This window comes from Corvus hawaiiensis, chromosome 3 (genome assembly GCF_020740725.1).
Source record: "Corvus hawaiiensis isolate bCorHaw1 chromosome 3, bCorHaw1.pri.cur, whole genome shotgun sequence".
In the NCBI taxonomy this organism is placed as follows: Eukaryota; Metazoa; Chordata; class Aves; order Passeriformes; family Corvidae; genus Corvus; species Corvus hawaiiensis.
Genome location: NC_063215.1, coordinates 52,579,109 through 52,595,262, shown reverse-complemented (window position 1 = coordinate 52,595,262; position 16,154 = coordinate 52,579,109). Strand labels below are relative to the sequence as shown.

Below are 16,154 nucleotides of genomic sequence, written 5' to 3'. Positions count from 1 at the left end.
AAAAAGCTGTTTACAAATTTATGTTGGGATGATAATCTCCAGCAAATGTCAAGTTGATTTAAAGAGCAAGTTCCTGGACATAGACAAGGACCTGTTGTAAGCTTGCTGGAAATACTTGAAAAAGTACTATGAAATAGTACTTCAAATAAAAAAATTTATATTAAAATTGTACTCAGTTGGACTGTCAATTGCCAACAACGTACTCTAGATAAATTGTCCCCCTGGAGTCTCACTAAAGTTTGTAAAACCTATTTAATGTTATTATATCTGCATCCCTTCTGGATTCATCAAATCAAAACTTTTTAAATTAAAAAAATGGATATATTCTAGTTGCATGAAGATGAAGACTCCATGCAATGAGATAATCTACCTGTGATCTTCTGCCAGCTTGACTGAGACATAGTTCAAGGTAAAATGTATTTAGAATGTGTTTAGAGATCTAAAGTAGTAGATTACCAGCAAGGAAAACATTCCTGTTTCCTTATCATAGGGAGACTGGCTTCCTGGTAGTTGTGGATCCTCCTCCTGCGTGAAGTGTTAAAATATCCTTGCTCAGCATTTTCAATTTCTTTTAGTAGTGATATAGAGGTTATGTATGGTCTCTGGCTGTTCAGATTCCCTCTTGGACTCTCACAGTACTGGAGTTCGTGCAGTATCATCGGTGATGACTCCATAGCAAACTAATTATACAGGGTTCTCAAAGTGCTTTGAAGATGAAAGGCACTGTATCAGTGCAACTCCAGGTATTATAATTTATACAGCATACATAACCATTAGTGGGAGAGTAGATCTGAGTCCCTTTGGGACTAAGGTGGGAGGAAGATTTGGACAAACTCCATGTCCTCACACTTTCACTGCACCTGGTTAAGGTAGATAACTAGAATTCTGAGTTCCTCTGCTGTCTTCCTTAATTGTAAAATTCTATGAAAAAGAAAGTGATCGAAGCAGATGTGGGCTCCTATGAGGTGAGATGCAAAATTACTTCCTAAGCTGTCAGCCAAAACGTGTAGTAGTTAGCATTCATTCTAAATAAATGAAATAGGGTATACATCAGCTTGTTAATTAATAGATATTTAATGGAGCAGGTTATTCTAAGGTATTTGAGTGGTCCCAGCACATGACACAAGGAAAAAATAATCATATGGAGAGCTTTTTTAGTACAAAACACTAAACATCTGTGGTATAAGCAATATGCAGAAAATAAATAGGTGGTGAGAGAAGATGGCTGCATGGGAGGAGTGGAGAAGATGACAGAGATTAAGAGGATGCTACTGCACAAAGTTGAAGCCTCTGTCAGAAGGCAGAAATCCTTTCACACCTTTGCAGCTTGACTTTTCAGGACAAGGAAGGATGATTGACGAGTTTGCCTTGATTCTATAGGAAATCCTATGGGAAACAATCCAGACCCACTTTCTCTACTCACACACCCTTTGCCATCACCAACTACCCTACCATTGAGGGATTGAGCACTACAGTCTATCCAAAGTCCACAGAGCTGGAACAACCAAAATGGAGCCAGAAGAAATTCCTCAGAGATTATCCTAGACCTCAGCAAGTTACACAGGCTCATGGATTCATGGCTGGATCCTCTGTGTGCTCTGAAGGAAAAAAAAAAACCCTACAGGGACTTGAATAAAAGAAGGAACTAAGTAAAGCTCAGAGAAGGGTTTTCATCTCACATCACTCAACAGAAACTCCTTGTCCTCAACAGAAGTATGCCAGGTCAGGCCAGGTAGGATTCTTGCCTGAGTAATACTTTGCCTCCACACACAAAATCCAGGTGGCAATCTTACAGCTGGCTATATATTCAGCTTTCAAACAACTATGATGAGTGTCCCAAATATATGGCAGAGTACTCCCAGTGAAACACTTTGAAGTAGATAATTTTGAATATTCCCTTTTGAATAGGGAAATTCACAGTGTAAGCAGAGCCTGTGTTTTGAAGAAGCCTTCCTGTGGAGGGTGTCCTATTATATGTAAATACTACCGAGAATAGCATGCAAATTTGGTCATTAGGGAAGGTCTGAACTTTTCCAGAACAACTTCAATTTTGGGCCAAAGTACTTCAGCCTTCAAAGGCAACGACCTCTGTGACTCAGCAGAAGCTGAGACTGAAAAGGCCTGTTTCAGTAAGGACCAGTGGTTTTAAGATGCTGAAGTATCCAGAGGACTTTCTAATGCCTTAAACTATTTTCTGTCTTGCTCTCCTATTCAGTTAGTTGCAGAAGTGCAAAAGAGAACTACTACTTATTCCCTGATGGCAATGCTTTGTTACCAACTGTGATTGCATTTATATTTGGGGCCACTTCTGTTTTTCACTATGGAACTTATACTATAGATGGAAAAAGAAGGAGGAGGATGAAAAGACCCCTACCCAAGCAAAGCTCCCAGAGAAACTGCTCAGGTCTTTGGGATATGAAAAGCTTTCTAACAAGGATAAGGAGAGACAAAGTGAAGATTTCATTCCTCAGCTGCCTAACCCAGAAGAGTTAGATGCATGTTATGTAGTACCCCACACTTCCTTATGTAATACTGCATAAATTTGACATGGACATCATGTAAATTTATTTCATTACATCTACAAAATTCACGTCTCTTTGTAAAAAACACAAACCTTTAGACTACTTTTCATAAATTTGCCTCTAGACCGAGTTACAGTAAAAAGACAGTGTGAGGAAATAGCATGATTATACATATTTAAGTAGACACCATCCAAGATTTGGTAGCTTATACTCATCAGCTTTCCCCCTGCAGTTATAGAAATGAAAATTAAATGTCATAATATATCTTTCTGGGTCCAATCTGTTTATGTTTGATGTTGAAAAGAATTTTAGCACTGATTTAAATGACTGAAATCCTGGAACTCATACGAGCATTTTCTGTCAGTTCTAATGGGAAGCATGTAACTGTGGTCTAGGCTTGTTTCAAGGAGCAATTTAAATGTCTGAACATTTTCCCTTTTATACTGGTCTAAGCTCACATGTCTCATTTTGTTACACAAATTTCCTCAACACAGCAGCAGAGGCCTTTTTAAGTGATGGGAGAGGCCACAATCCCCAGAAAGCCATTACTTTTCACCGGCGACTCCCCTGACTGTTTTACTAACCCAGTATAGGCTGTGATTCTCTGCCTCCAGCTCCCAGCACTCAGCTTCTCCAGCACTTAAAAGGAGTTAACGCAAAACTATCACCGTAAAAACGTGTCTGTCTTTGTCCAAGGAGCTTCTGCATTGCAAATGCCAGCAAAGTAGGAAGCCGGATACAGCATTTTGGTTACCAGGCAGAAAGAGTGAGGGCAGCCGTTTCAGAGGAGGCTGGTTTTACCAGATCACTGACCAGCTGGATCTGTTTAAACTGTTTATACTCGTAGCATCCATTGATAATGCTTTTGATAATGCTTAACATGTTTACATCCACATCATCTGTATTGCTTCACGGGGTCTTTGGTAGTGCTGCAGGTTAGGAAGCGTTTAAGACAAGCTTTTTTTTTTTTTTTTTTTTTTTTTTTTTTTTTTTTTTTTTTTTTTTTTTGTGTCTATCAAAATACCTATTAAATAGGAACGGAAACCAATAAGCTCTTCCTGTTTCAATCTAGTGATGGGCTAGCATCATGTAATTTACAGCTGACAAACTTTCCAGGACTGACAGGGTCTGGGTGTGAATATGTCCTTGGGCACAGTCAAAAAAACATGATTTAAGTCAGGGAAATGCAGTCATCTCTTTTAGGAGCTCATTCTACAGCCCCATGTTTCTGGAGCTATTATGCTAGAATAAGCTAAAATAAAATGGAGGACACTCAAATAGTTTTATAGAACTGAGGCAGATAACACATCTAGGTAGTGATTTCTCAGACATGACTTATGTTTCTGACCTTATTGTCTATGTTGACAGTAGAAATAAAAGTAATGTAAGGAGTACTCTGCATCATCAAAGGATTGGATTTTTTGGCAGAGAAATCCTCAAGGGCCATGCACCCCACCTCTGTCATCTGAATCCTCTGGCAGGTCTAACTGCAAATGGCTGGAGTGAACAGCATAAAAGACAAGACATCTTCAAGGAGGTTATGGTAAATCTGACTATTTGAATAATACAGTGCATTAAAAATGTATGTCAAGCTCAGAAGAATGCTCAGTCCTTCTAAGTTTGGATTAGGAGTAAATAGAAATAAAAAATTCTACAGGAGGAAGATAAATCCTATTTTCTACCCTATTTTGTTTAAATTCTTGAAAAGAGAGAAGTGGTAATCACGGAAGAATTACAAGAAGAATTAAAAGTAGTTCTGTCTCAGCAGAATAGAAACAGCCACCACCAAAACTGGAGGAGGTTTTGATCTGACATACTCAGAACTCTGGAATAACCAGACAAGGTAACTCCAGAACTCCTACATCTGACTTGAAAAATTCTACTCCCTACATCACTATTTTTTTTTTCTCTGTTTTAATCAATAACAAGCTGTAGAGAAAGTCTGAGGGAAAGGCAGCATGGTGATAGTGCACAGCTGAGCCAGGGTGCTACTGCTGAGTAACACAGGAGTGCTGCAGACAGATGTGGGAAATGTGGTTCTGGACCAGTGACACAAGTGCATTGTTTAAAAATGATGGATTTCAGTGGGTGCGACAGGTACGCTCACATAACTTGTTCCGGTTCTCAAACTATTACTGTAGTTTCCACTTTAAACATGGAAATTGAATTTCTAAGTTGGGAAATAACCTTCAGTGTGTGCTCGCTGTATTTAAAACATCTTGAAATTACATGATATGCATATAGATTTTAGGCTGTCTGTAAATTTTCCTTCTAACTTTACTCTTTAAAAACATTTCAAATTACTGGGACAGGGTGGAGGCCTTAAAACGATTTGCCTTTTTTGCAAAATACTGCTACACAAAACATAAACAGAGTTTTAAAATAATTAACAGGATGAGAATTTGGGGTTTATATTTTTAATTACCTTCAGAAATGTGTATTTTTGCATCTTTTCCAGTTTGAAATCAGTATCTAACATATTCTTCTACAAAGGCTGAGTGCTAGCATTGTATCACAGCTTATTTTGTGTCATCTGCAGACAAAACAAATGCTGCTGTAGGGATGCACTGAGAGAAAGCACATAAAGAACTAGATGAATGACACACAAAATTGTGATTACTTTGAAGTGCGTAATAAATGCAGTCCACAGAAACAAATCTAGGTGGGAGAAAGGGCCTCTGGAATGTCTTTACCCTAAACACGCACACACATGCATTACCACCAAAAAAATCACTCAGAGAGCCTTGGCACTGAAGTACTAAATTATTTCAGTTGTGCAAGATGCCCCATGGGATATACCTGACAACCAGCCTGTCTAGGAGACACTACATTTTATCTCAGGGTGAGCCTTTCTCTGAATGCTTCAATGTCCATCCACCTTTCCAAGGGCATGATCCTCACAAAATGTTTGGAATGCCCTTCAGCTTATACTGACAGACTAGGACAAGCCAGCTTAAATATGACTCATTGTTATTATTTAAGAAAAACTTCAAGGAGTCGTTCCGTGTGCTGGTGCTTGTGTAGTATCTCTCAGAGCTGTAAATCCACTTCCACTACCCTGTTTTTTCCCCATCTTTACTAATAAGAAGGGAAAGAATTTGGACTTAAAATAGCAAGCAAATTGAAAGTAGAACCTTCTTTGATAATTGCATGACCATTATATTTTGATTTTTCAAATAAAAAAAGGAGTTGAACCACCTTACATTTAGAGTCCAATGCTGAAAAGCCAAGCACTGTATGACTTTATTAGGGATGGGGACCTAAAAGGTGAAGGAGAAGAGGCAATATGCTAAGTGTCAGCCTTATCAAAATCAGTACTTTTCTCCGATTGAGTTTGAAAAAATGAGGGTTTAATTCCAGAAATTGAAACTGACTGTCACTTGAGCAATTTGATTACATGAAGAAATGTAAACTAGATGCAATGATTTCATAATGTTAATTCTAAGTCATAAATAAAAATTGCTTGAAAAGTTATGTGACAGTATTTTAGTACTCTCATTTTTATAATAGTTTGCAAATAAATATACATTTTCTGAGACTCATGGCAAGATTTTTTCATGCTGAACATTACTTTGTTTCAGGAGTGGCAGAGACAATGATTGTTTTTCCAGTTGTTGTGAGGGTATCTGAATGTAGCTCTATGGAATTTCGGTTCAAAGTAAATCCAGATGGATTAAAGAAAGGATGCTTCTGAAATGCAGAGTGACTGGGGAAAAATGAACAAGGGAGGAATGAGTTTGGATTATCAGATTGAAACTAAAGATATATACGGACATATGAAACAGTAAAAGACAATTAGAAAATGTATTTATACTAAATTAAAACTTTATTGACTAATGTTCTCCAGACAACATGATCCGACAAACTATGGTTGCATACATGCAATGAAGTTGAAGACAACAGTAGTTTAACATGGAATGTCAAACAAATTAATATAATGTATTAAATGAAACAATTTATCTGTGTTGCTGCAAAATGAAATCAAGCTATGTATTTCCTTGGTCAATCTGTGTTCAGCTAAGAGGCTATGCATTTGAAGAAACTGGTAGATTTCTTTAGCATATGTTTCAAATAAATTAGCTAGAATTGTACTCTTTAAAAATCCTTTCAACTTCACTTGCATTTCAAACATAATCTAACTGTAAACACTAAAGTTGCTAGAGCCATCTAGAAAGACCTAACTGTCAAACTCAGTGGGCATTGCAGTTCAGTAAATATGAATATTTAGAACAAGAAAAATACCAGTTACTGCAAAAGCCATGTAGGCATATTTTATCATTAATCCAGCACAAAGCACTTCTTCTAAGTTTCTCACATAAAAGACTAAAGCTTGCTTACAGTACTACATCTTCTATCATTCAAGCATCATTATTACCTATCAGGGAGATTGGCTAGATGACCTAATGGGTCTTTTTCACCCCTAACTTCTACAAAAGAAAATCATTCATGCCAGCAAGAACATGGTTCGCTACATCTTGGGCTTGATCCTGCAGACTTTGTTGAGGCAAAACTCCCAACAACTTTAAAGAGTGATTTTCCAGAGCAAGACATCCAGGATTAGGCCCTTTAGATTTTTTTATTTTTAAAAGAGCATCCATTTAGGATACATGGAAAATATTTTATAGAATTAAAAAAATATAACGACATGTGCTTCACTTACATTGAAGGAACCAGAGAATGTAAACACCATAGTGGCCCACATGTTCACAATATCCATGAGAAAGTGTCAACTGCAAGTAACCTGTGTGCGTTTATTTGTCAGCCTATGCTTCTGAGGGTGTTTTGTGTATACCTTTACCTCCACATCCACACACATACGTACACTCTTAGTACACATAAAGGTGTGATAAAATTCACTAAAGGCAGTTGCTTGCTTGTCTTGATGCTTAAATCTGCAAGTGGCAGCAAACTGTGTTTTATATAATACTAAAGACACTCTACATGAGTAGCAGGACACAAGCATCGCTGTGGGCAAGACTGTGTCGTTGCGGGTTCCACCTGTGTGGAGCCGTCCTGTTTACGCACATCACAAAGTACACCTGCATGAAGGGCTGGAAGAGCAGGTGACTGAAGTATTCCTTGGTGGGCCATGCCTGAAATTTGAATTGAACGACTCAAAGACTGTAAGTTGTCCTCACAGGAGCCTTCCGACAACCCGGAGAACCACGTAGGAAAGTTTACCTTCAAAGTGCACTTTCTAAGAATGGAATGTTCTTGACAGGGAAATGATCAGAGGCAATCCTGGACTTTTTTGCATGTTGAATAGGAAAAATGTTTTCATCTTCAGGTAGCACTTCACCCTGACAAATGTGAGTTCAGTTATTATTGGGTTTTAGTATTACGGAAGATTCTTTAGAAACAAACATGATAGTACACACATACACATACACTCAGATATTTACAGCCTTTCTAGAAAAACAGCCCTTTACCTTAGTACTACCTATCTTTTTTCCTTTTTTTTAGTATTTAAATTCTTTAAACCAGCTACATTAAATATCAATGTGTACTGTACCACCCCACACCAACCCCACACCCCCCAAAGAACCAGCAAGTATTTTAAAAGTTTGTTTGCTTGTTTGTTTTACTTTTTTTTTTTTAATGATTGTTAAAATCTCCTGCTTGAGACTGTTAAGTACCACCTCCACTGGAACAAGATCAGCACTGACGGCATCTTCCAATGCACGTCGTTTCATAGTTGAGCAAGTACTGGAGCAAGAAGCTTAGATCTCCAGGTCATCAGGTCGAGGCCTGCTGCTGGCTCGGCTGCTGGCTCTGCTGGGAGGCCTCTGGTCCACAATGGTGAGGGGCTGCAGCTCATGTCCTGACGCCAGTTTTTTCGTGTTCTGGTGCTCATCAGAGAAGTCGAAGGGCTGGGCGTGCGAGTTGGAGATGGTGCTACCAGCCTGCCCCATTCTGTTCTGCTCCGCGCTGTAGTTGGCCCAGTTTTGCTCGCTGGCTTGCTTATTGTAGTTACGACAGGAGGAATTGTTCCTGTCTCCAGTAACGAGCTTGTACCCTGGGGGAGACATGGGAGACAGAGGGGCAGTCGGTGATGAGCAGCCATTGTAATAAGCGTATTTGGGGGAGCCACAGTCCTTGGAAGGGCTCATGGCACCGCTGTGGGAGTAAGGGTCGGTTTTCCCTTTCACACGATCCTTGACGCCCTTGAAGAACACGTAAAAAAGCTCAATGATGTTCAAGGCAAGAGACACCAAGGACACCACCAGCATGAAGAGGATGAAGATGGTTTTCTCAGTTGGACGGGAGAGGAAACAGTCCACTCTGTGTGGGCATGGGTCTCGCTCACAGGTGTAGATGGCATTCAGGCTAAACCCGTAAATGTACCACTGTATCAGCAAGAAAGCCACCTCGAAGACAGATTTAAACAGGATGCTGATGATATAAGTACGGAGCAGTCCCCCACGCATCTTCACTTTGCCATGCTCTTCGATCCCATACTTGAATTTCTTAATTTCTATTTGCTTGAGATGCATATCCACATTCACACCATCATTTGCGACTACCTTAAGCTCTTCTTCTCTTTTGTTCAGCTTCTCTTCTTTCCTCATTACGTAGAACACGTGTGCCAGGTACAAAAGGGTAGGTACAGACACAAATATGATCTGCAGAACCCAAAAGCGTACGTGGGAGATGGGAAAGGACTTGTCATAGCAGACGTTCTCGCAACCAGGCTGTTGAGTGTTACACCGGAATGCAGACTGTTCATCTCCCCAAGCAGATTCTACCGCTGTTCCCAATAGCAAGATTCGGAAAATGAACAGGACAGACAGCCACACTTTCCCTCCTGCAGTAGAATAGGCTTGAACCTTGTCAAGAAGTTTTCCCAAGGCACTCCAATCACCCATCTTCACAGGATGCTAGCTAAACAAGGACACAAAGGAAAAAAAACAGCAAGGGTTAAGGAACAGCTTTAATACCTTTGATACACTAAATCACTGATCAATGCTAATAGAGCAGTGGTGTCACCTTTGTGATAATTAATGTGTTTTACATGATCTGAAGAGAAACTGGAGTTTTAGTTAGTCTGCAGGTGAAGTGGAAAGTTAGAGAAACTGAAAAGAGAAAGTAACATATAATGTCTCAGAGCACAATGGAAAAAGTTCCTAATTTCAGTCCAGTTTTCAAGAAGTCCATGACTACCCTCAGTGACCACTGTGGTTGGCTCAGCTTCCTTGGTGGCAGCCTCAGTTCAATGACCTACATCTGCCTCAGGTGGAAAACAGCTGTGACACACAGCTGAAGCAGGGCGTGGAACTAACTAGTAGCACTGCCTAAATATTCTAGGAATATATGAAAGATTTCTCAGTTTCAGTGTGGATTTTATCATTCAATGTAATCTTTATGTTCACTCTTTCAGATAACAAAAAAGCAAACCACAGTATAACCTAAATACAATAGGTAACCTAAAGTTATTAGGGTCACATACACAAAATTCTACCTTTGCAAAATACACGCAGTTTTTCCTACACAGCAATATTAAACTGAGTTCTTGCCTATCACTTCATAGAGTGTAACACATTTAAGAGTATAGTTCCTAATGATGCCAAGTTTATACTCTACTCAACTTCAGAAAAAATGTTAGCTGTCTAAATTAAACTTGTACATTAGTATTTGTGTCACAAACATCAAAGTAAGAATTCTTTACCTACAGTTTTATGAAGGAACTGAAAATAGTAAATACATTAAACACAGCTAAGATCATGTTACCATATTGGAGGAACTGGTTTCCTGTTTATCTGTGATTTGTTTAATTCATTGGAGTTTCAGGTTTGTATTTGCATCTTTTTGTATTTAAATTCCTTCTTTGTTTTGAAAGGAAAAGATTTAGCAAGAAAAAAAAAGGTAAATAAGCTGTTTGTAAGGCGACTTCTGGCTTGCAGTTTGCATTCCAAGTGTTGAACACTGCAAGTTTAAACTGTCTTTCCTGACTTGAGTTTTAAAGTACATGTTTCTGGACACAGGCAGCTTCTCAGGATATCTGGAAATATGCATGATGATATAAATTAAGAAATGAAATGGTTTGCTTGATGTTCTAGATTCCTAGGAAAAACAAATTTCACTATAGATTTTTATCAACTGGAGAACGGCAATCTTATAAAAACTTACATTTTAACTTGCCTCACATGAAAAAGCATGTGAAATCAGGAACTTAAAAGGAAAAATAATCATGAAGTTTCCCTTTTAATGGGAATGCTGCTGGGCATAGATATTTGTTCCATGGATGCTGAGTAATCCCTTCCTGGTATTAACAGTTTTGATAATGTCCAAATGATTTCCTCACCACTGCATCATGGACATATTCCCTAGTGAAGGTCCTTTATAGAAAAAGCGCTTTTTGGATAATTCACAAAATAGGAAATTTTAGCACCACGGAGACTTGCTTTCAAGAAGTGGTGAGTCACTGGAAACAGAAGATAATAAATCTGGCAAACTCAAACGTAACAATAGATGCCAAATAAAAACACACCATTCCTGCCACCGAGTCTGAGAGAGTAATGGGAGATGAGCATTAAAAGTACTCGCTCTGATAGCTCTGAAATGCCAATTATCTTTGAACCCCTGAAAAATATCCCAGGGCCATTTCCTCCATCTGCCTAAACAGCTGGCTCTGAAGTTCACCCACTGCAGCCTGATGACCCTTCCTCATGTAATTAGCTCTCCTCATGAATAAAGCCCCATCAAAGGATCAAGCCTGCTTCAAACTTTTAAAACTGGAAGTCTCTTCTGGGAGGAGCACACAGAGCATGTTTGTCTCTGACACATCCTCTCAGCCATCCTCAGCTTTCATCCGTCCCAGAAAAAGTGAGTTTGTCTTTTTGGGCTGGGGCGGCAGAGAAGGAGTCAGGCAGAGAAGTGCAGAGGTCCCTGGAAAGGCTGGAATGAAATGTGACCACGTTCCTCCTCAGGCTGGGATTGTTAAAACAGAGAACAGCCTGTAACTATACAACATGTGAAGTTTGTTTTAAAGGAAAGCTATTTGCTTCATGTCCTAGAAGTGCAAGTGGACAGAAAGAACCTTTTTCAAGTAACAGCTTCTTGATTTAATTAGTCAGCTTTCCAGTGACTAGAAACTATTGGGTTAACAGACTTTCCTCAGACTCAACTCAGTACTTTTTTACTGTCTAAATGTTATTTCAGATTTAAAGCCTGATTAAGAAAACAGACGATATGTTATTTCTAGGCAGTTACGTGTTGTTTGTTTTCTAATTATGCTCCTCTCTGGTTCATTAATGCAATATGATTTACTTCAGTTTTGACCTACTTAATCCCACACCTGCAATATTTGGAGAATTTACTACCTATTTTTTAATTTGCTTCAGCATGCAAAATTGCTAAGTTTCATTTGAGTCCGCTGGCAATATAAACTTCAGGAGGAAACATTCCATGTTTGAATTACTCATACATAGTTCTGAAAAGCAACTTTTTAAAAAAAGAGATCAGTTACATACTAGCCTTTGCCAGTGATAAAAAACCCCACATCAATTCAAAACATTGTACTGTTAATCAGATAACCTTGTGGTGGCACAAATATATTATTCCTTTTCTTAAGTGGATTCCATTGCTTTATGAAACACAGTACTTTGCTTTGTTGTAGAGAAAATTCATTCACCGGATCTAACTTGTTTACTTTCAGGGCACTGAAAGACCAGTTTTATTAACTGATTACAAATCTGTTTACCAGGTAAAAAAAGAGGTTTTGTGTCAAACAGGTACTTAAGTATTCTAGCTTTGTAAGTAGCTTGAAATGGTTGGCAGATAACCTTTAAAATTAGCTCTTTAGCATTCTGGACTTTAGCTTGTTTTAACACCTCCAATTACCTTAAATGAGTCCACTGAATGACACAGGCTGGCCTGTTTGAATGATACAAATTCAGTACTTCAGGAATTTAAGGATATGGCTGATGATGAGTATGTGTGTTTCATGAGTTCCTATTGATTAATAATTTACAGGATCATAACCTTCTCTGAGGCAGAATAACGCTGGCCTAACATTAAAAAATACCAGTCTTTAAAAGATGGATTTCTTTCAGGTCCTACTGTGTATGGGTAAAGACAGGAAAAAAATCCATAGACCAGCAGGAGATCTAACAGCATTCATCTGCATGGGTTTAGGATGACCACATATATAAGACATTTGATTTGTAAGCCACAATTAAGAAATTCTAGAACTATTTTTTATGGACGGCATTCATCATGTCATCTGGTTCATATTTTCCAAGAAGGATAATGCAAACTCAGTGCTGTGGTAATGTCCCAGGTCTGACTACAGTGTTAGAAGGTCAGATGCTAGTGGATGGAAGAGCAGTAAGGGTTAGAGTGGGTTCTAAAATGGGATGATGCAGCTGAAGTAATTGGGAAACCAGCCAAAGCTTTGGTTTTCCAACCTTTTCTATCTTTTTATTTGTGCTCACACACACATAGACTACAAAAGAGAAGGCTCTGGACCCTGAACATAAATCAGCTTGAGAATTTCCCAAAAGTAACATGCATCACAGAAAAAGCAGTTGATGTACAACTCATTGGGTTTGGACCTGTTGGAATAGGGAAAGCTAGTTTTTCGAAATCTTACAAAAATAAGTGAATGCCTTGCAGACATTCCCTTGAGAAGGTGTAGTTCATATATAGGTCTGCAGATGAGCTTCAGTTCATTTCATCCACTGGACAAAGGTTACGCACAAAATGGTCGCAGAAACTAGAATTTAAAGTGTCACAAGTGTGGTTTTTCCTTTGTCTGCCAGTACTGCTGATGGTCAGTCACTACCAGATCTACCCCATAACCTCTGGCTCTCCCATGCTGTACCCTCCCCACCTCATTTAACTATAAACAATATTTGCAAAAGCAATTGTAATCATTTTCTTAGACATTCTCTAGTTGTACAAGCCAGGTTTACCCTCTGTGTTAATGCCCAGATTCATCCTTCTCCTGACTCACTTTGGAATTAAGGGAAGGAATGCTGAATTCCCTGAGGGGGCCTCAGGCCCTCTAATGTTCCTGCTTGAGGATCTTGAAATCTGGATGTCTAAACACATAAATGGCACAAACAACAGCCCAGGTGCCTCTACATGAGGCAAATTCAGTGAGTAACATGGGAAGGAGATACCAGAGACTGGGGGAAAGAGAGCAACCTTTCTAGTGAAACAGATGCATTGCTCAATGTCCTCTAACCTTCCCCATACCCACAGGAATCCTTGGCCTTGGTTCATCGCAGAGACAAATAAAAGTAATCTCTTGGGCTTGCATAACATGAGAGCTGAGATAACTTTAGAGGGTTGAATCTGTCTGTGCTCCTGTGTGTATAAGCATTCAGCTTCATGTCGCAAATGAAATTCCTTGTGTCCATCCCTCTCTTCCCTGTCCTGAACCCAGCCTGCTGCTCGCCTTTCTCCCGTTCAAATGCTTGTTAGGTATTGTGGGTCAGCACCAGTGTTTGGCTTTGAAGTTTCTGAAGGAAACACTTCAGTAAACATCCCAGAGACTAGAGGCTTAAATTCTGCCGCGCAGTGTGCTGTCCAGATGTTAAAAATGGCAGGATGAAAGCTTTATGCAAGTCCTCTAACTCGCTCCCTATGCGCACACACACACGGGCGTGCACACGGCCGTCAGGCAAAAGGTGTCCATATCCCATTTTTGTCCTCATTATCAGGGTTTTTTGTCATAAGCATCATGTACAAAAATGAAAAAGAAATCCTCAGAGGAAATATGCTGCTTCATGAGGCTTGCTGGTTATCTCAAGGCAAAATATGAGGACACTTATAAGCACACAATATTGTTGTTCGTGTGTTACTCGATAAGATAGATTCTGTGCTTCGTCTGTCTTTCAGCTGAAGGCTCTTTTTTCTCCTTCCTCGCGCTGCTTTTTAACTACTGGCGAGCAGCAGGCAACAACTGTTACAAGGAATCACTCCAAGTCTCGCAACATAAAAAAGGTTTTTAGTTCTCCAAGAGATGCTGCTCAAGTATTTTTTTCTCTGCATTTTGGCAATTAGGTCTTCCAGGTAACATACAGGGAATGTGTCATATAGGGATTATGTACAGTCCTTCCTAGACAACTTTCGTTTATATCTACCCAAGGCTTTCACAGACATTGCCAACGTGGTAAGGCATATCATGATATCCCACATTCCTTCGCTAAAATCCCTCACTGAGGTTGCTAAAACAGAGTAACTATATACAAACCAGGTTAAAAATCCATAACCCATGTCTGGATTTTATCACATCTATTTTAAAAGAAAAGGAGAAAAAAACCTATCAGGAAGACCACGTGAAAGTCACCACTTCAGAAGCTGCAGCATTTAATAAAGCATCTAATTAAGAACCTTGCTCTGCTCAAGCTATCAGGCATCAATCAGGATTTCCATATGAAAGCAAAACGTGTGGGGAAGGAATGGGACGCATTCAGGGCAAGATCTCCCTGTTACCAACTTCTGATGCAATTTTGGTACAACAGAGGAGAGCGAAGCGCACCTCGGCTTTCTCTTTAAAGGAGCTGTGTTAGTCCGAGAGCAGCGGAGGGGAGCGATCGCTTGCTGCAGCAACAAGTCGGCAGCTCAGTCCGGCACTAACAACTTCGGCGCAGTTCCTCCTTCGGCGGAACAAGGTTACAAGTTGCAAAAGTGTAGCACTTCTGGAAATGTATAGAAATATGACAAAAGGAAGCAAAGAATTCCTCCAAGCTGGAACTTAGCACTTTAAGAGAATGTACGCTGTTCAGTGATGTGTGTTTTTAAACGAGTTCAACCCTCAACGCAATAACACAGAATTCTTAGGGTGGGGGGGGCGGGGGGGGGGGGGCGGGAAAGAAAAAAGAAAAGAAAAGAAAAAGGGATACACAAAATGATAAAAAAAGGAAAACTTTCAACTTACCCTTGCTGATCAGCAGTGAAAATGGATCAGTGTACTTCTTTGGAGGGTTAAACTAAAATGGAAGAGCACGCTCAGGCACTCAGACCTGTCTATTTAAACTTTAAAAGTCTACTGCTGTTTTGTATTTTTCATCCTTCCTTCCCCACTAATGAAAGAAAAGTGCTGATACCTCGTAAAAGTTTTTTCTAACTTGGAACACTGGGAGAGCTTATAACAAGTTTTCAAGCCTGTGACTGTGCGAGAGGAGGGGAGAGGGAGGGGAGGCAGCCCGGGAGGAGGGGCTCTGCGGGCGGAGAGCACGAAGCTGAGGGAGGAGGAGGGGGCGGACTGGAGGAAAGACATGAAAGAGAGCGTGGAAATCCACTCTTGCTGATGTAACAAAAAAAAATGCATGGACAGTAAGCAGCCAGCACCTGGCTGGCACGGTGACCGGATCTGGGCTCGCCTGAGACAGATGAGGCAAGCTGGCTCTCTGGTGTGCACCAGGAGTTTCACTGCAGGGAAAGGGATCAGTGGGTAACCAGTGTGGACCTTCTGGATGCTGGGGCTGCTGTCTCCTAGCCACCACTCAGGAGAGGAAGCCCTCCCAAGCCCTCTCTACTCTTTTTGTTGTGAACACAGCCTTGTTTACTGAGGTCAATTTCCTTTACGTGCACACATGAAAGTACACACCAGGAGCAGCGTGTTTGTTTCCACAGTAGATACACATCACATATTTTTTTACTATTATTTGTGTGTGCATGTGT

General features: G+C 39.9%; 1 protein-coding gene across 2 annotated transcripts; it reads right to left on the bottom strand.

The window, feature by feature from the left end:
* Window positions 1-6,325: 6,325 nt before the first annotated feature.
* Window positions 6,326-15,653, bottom strand: GJA1 (gap junction protein alpha 1). 2 transcript variants are annotated; one of them, XM_048298264.1, is made up of 2 exons: window positions 15,409-15,653; window positions 6,326-9,404 (listed from the first exon to the last, which is right to left on the bottom strand). In XM_048298264.1, the coding sequence occupies exon 2, from the start codon at window positions 9,386-9,388 to the stop codon at window positions 8,243-8,245; it is 1,146 nt and encodes a 381-aa protein (XP_048154221.1). In that variant the 5' UTR covers window positions 9,389-9,404; window positions 15,409-15,653; the 3' UTR covers window positions 6,326-8,242. The 2 variants fall into 2 exon arrangements, with proteins under 2 accessions (XP_048154221.1, XP_048154222.1); XM_048298265.1 differs by having other exon boundaries at window positions 6,326-9,400.
* Between the last annotated feature and the right edge of the window lie 501 nt (window positions 15,654-16,154).